The sequence below is a fragment of the Monoraphidium neglectum genome (genome assembly GCF_000611645.1).
Source record: "Monoraphidium neglectum strain SAG 48.87 unplaced genomic scaffold scaffold00509, whole genome shotgun sequence".
Taxonomy (NCBI): domain Eukaryota; kingdom Viridiplantae; phylum Chlorophyta; class Chlorophyceae; order Sphaeropleales; family Selenastraceae; genus Monoraphidium; species Monoraphidium neglectum.
The window spans coordinates 23,040-26,038 of record NW_014013119.1 but is presented as its reverse complement, the minus strand read 5'-3'; the positions used below and the strand labels follow the sequence as shown (position 1 = coordinate 26,038).

The 2,999-nt window shown below is 65.2% G+C and overlaps 1 protein-coding gene across 1 annotated transcript in view; it reads right to left on the bottom strand.

The window, feature by feature from the left end:
- Positions 1-144: 144 nt before the first annotated feature.
- The window catches only part of MNEG_3876 (hypothetical protein), a gene marked incomplete at both ends in the record, with an annotated part of 3,920 nt that continues 1,065 nt past the window's right edge, over positions 145-2,999 (bottom strand). Inside the window, 3 exons of the mRNA XM_014047651.1 lie at positions 145-150; positions 486-1,209; positions 2,699-2,759. Of these exons, the coding sequence (XP_013903105.1) occupies positions 145-150; positions 486-1,209; positions 2,699-2,759 (791 nt within the window). The remainder of the gene's footprint in view (positions 151-485; positions 1,210-2,698; positions 2,760-2,999) is intronic.

Below are 2,999 nucleotides of genomic sequence, written 5' to 3'. Positions count from 1 at the left end.
GGTTGCGACTGTGGTGCTGGTCTTGACGGGCGTGGCAGCGACGTCTGGGCCAGCACTGGCTGCTGAGCAGTAACTGCTGGCGCTTGAGATGGCCCCTGCACCTGGCCCTGCTTGTCCCTGCTGTTGGGATGCTCTCCTGATGTATTAGCTCTGAGGTTCCGCGTTGAAACGCCTTGCCGTTGGGTCGGCATTGGCTGCTGCTGCTGCTGCTGCTGCTGCTGCTGCTGCTGCTGCTGCTGCTGCTGCTGCTGCTGCTGCTGCTGCTGCTGCTGCCGGCGCTCAGAATTTTGCTCGTCTCCTTGATGCCGGTCGTGGCGTGAGGAGCCTGCGGCCCAGGTACGCTGCAGCTCACTCCGTTCCAAGTCTGCCTGAGCTACTCCAGCGCTGCTCCCGCCGCCCTTCGCTGCGAGCAGCTGGCGCCTCCGCTCGCGCCGAGCCCTTCGCCGTGCCGCTGTGCGCCGCCGTTTGCCCTCGCCTGCGCTCACATCAAAGCCGCACGCCAGGTCTGCATCATGCAGCATCAGGCGCAGGGCATCGTCCCGGCAGAAGAAGACGTCGTTGATAAACAGCAGCGCGTCGGGGCGGAAGCAGGCGGCAGGGACCGAAGTGGCGAGCAAGGCGCCGCGTGACGCTGCGGCAACGCTGGCGCTAGCGCTGGCGCTGGCGCTGATGGCGCTGCTGTCGGCCTGGCGGTGCCCTTGCGCCCGCGGGCGGCTGCAGAGCGCGCGCTCAACGCTCGGCGGCGGGAAGAGCGGGTCCACCAGCGCATTGCGTATGCGAGCCAGGTGGGCGATGCGGGGCTCCTGGGGGCGCCGCGCCAGGCCGCCGTCCAGCGTGAATTTGAAGGGCACGCCCACCGGCGTGAGCAGCAGCTGCAGCAGCGCCAGCCAGCGGCGCGTAGCGTCTGTGCTGCCGTCCTCGTAGACCAACACAAAGGCCGCGCCCTGCGGCAGCCACAGCGCCGCCCGCAGCACCTGCAGCACCGCGTTTGGCGCGACGCCTGCGGCGTTTCGCAGGTTGCTCACGATCGCCACACGCCCCGCAGAAGAGCCCCTGGTGGGCAGAGTCGCGTCCCCAGGGCCGCAGTCCATGAGGGAGCCGCGGCCCTCACGAGCCAGCAGCGCCAGGGCAGCGTCAACAAACGCCTCCAGGGGGTGAGGCCGCCGCCAGAACCGCTTGTACGCGGGGGCGCGCGTGTAGGCGCCGGTGCTGCTTGGAGGGGGGGGGAGGCGGGCAAAAACAGCGTGATTCGAGTTGGACTGGGGCTGTGCGCTTGTTGAGCCTGGGGCCTGGGTGCATGGAGCTTACTGTGTGTGAAGGAGCGGTGAGCACGGGAGGCAGGGGCAAGTGGCATTTCCACTGCGGTCACAACGGCACCGGACTGCCAGTGCAGGGCGCGGGGCCAACGCCCTTTGTCTGAACAGCAGCAAAATGCCAGCACCAACAATGCAGACGTAGACAACAGTAAATGTTGAACGCACCCCGCATCGAGCCGGCCCAGGGCGGAATGGTAGATGCTGCGCGCCTCGCCAGCGCCCACTACCGGCGCTCGCAACAACTCGTCAACAATCGGCGTCAGTCCCTCGTCCGGATGAGACGACAGGTATAGCAACAGTGGCTGCAGCGGTGCGGCGTATGGGGAGACGCCCCCAGCATCTTGTTGATGGCGGCCATCCCGGCGCGCCGTTGCAGCTAGCAGGAGGGCCGAGGATGCGAAAACGATGAGCCCGCAAACCAAGAGCACCACCGTTGCTGTCAAACGGTGCTTGATTTTTTGTTTGTGATGCATTTCCGTGACAGTGCACAGGCCGCGCGTGGGGTTGAAGTGCGGAATTCGTGCCTGGTCCCACGAGGCTCGGAGCCTCGTTGAGCAATACTCAAGCGAAAAATCAAGCGAATCATGAGCATCGTGGACTGTCTGATCTTGGCTCACGCTTCACATTCATGACATTGTTCATGACTCATGCATCCTGTCACCAGGCGGGCAGCGGATGATGGACAGTGAACATGTACAGTGCTGGATGGCCTGTACAAGATGCCCTAACTCTGGATGAGGACCGGTGCACTGGGTATGGTCAAGTATACCCCAGTCGCGTGATCATACCGCTGCTTGCCACATCTGCCGTGTGCAGTGTCCACTGTGAAAAGCTCCCCCGGGTGCAACACGGTAATTCCTTCTCGCTGCATGCATGTTGTGAAACCCGGTGAAACGGGTACGGGCAGGGATACTCAAGTCGATTTGAGCACTCTGCTGCTTGCCGTGCACTTGCCACTGCCCATGGTGCGGCGGTGACGGCCGACAGGGAAGTTGAGGGAAATTTTCATTTGTATCTTGTACCGAGTGCTGTACAACTCACATGCTGCACGACACTCGTGTTGGCTGGCGCTGTAGGCGGACAAGATACCCAACGTTTCGTTCACAGCTCATTACAGCGCATCAGGCATGCCCTCCCGCTGCTGGTGCTGCAGCAGCGCGCCCGCAATGAATCGGGCCAGCCGCCGCGCCGCCGCCTCCCCCAGCTGCTCGCCGGATGTCGCCTTGAACGCCAGAAGCCAGCCACGGGGCGGCCGGTGGCCCAGCCGTGCCATCGACCAGATGAGCACCGCCAGGCAGCGCGCATCCACGCCCCCCCCAGCGGCCCACCCCGTCGCCGCAGGTGGCGCCGACCCCACTTCCGCACCAGCCGCCATGACATACCCTCGCGCCTGCGCCGCCGCCTGCTCGGCGAGCGCGCTGCCACCAAGGCTGACAGGCTCAGCTGCAGCCGTTGCTGCCGGATGTGACGCTTCCCCTGCCATCGGACCTGCCGCCTGTACCCGGTTGCTGTCGCCGCTGCTGCCCTCCTCTGGCCTTGTGTCCACCGCTGCCACCAGCGCTGCTAGCCAGGGCCCCGGGACGTCGGCCCCAAGTCGAGCGAGCGCCCAGGCGGCATCAGCAAGGCTGGGTCCGTCCATTGTGGCCAGCTGTGGCTCCATGGCTGACAGCAGTGCAATGGCGG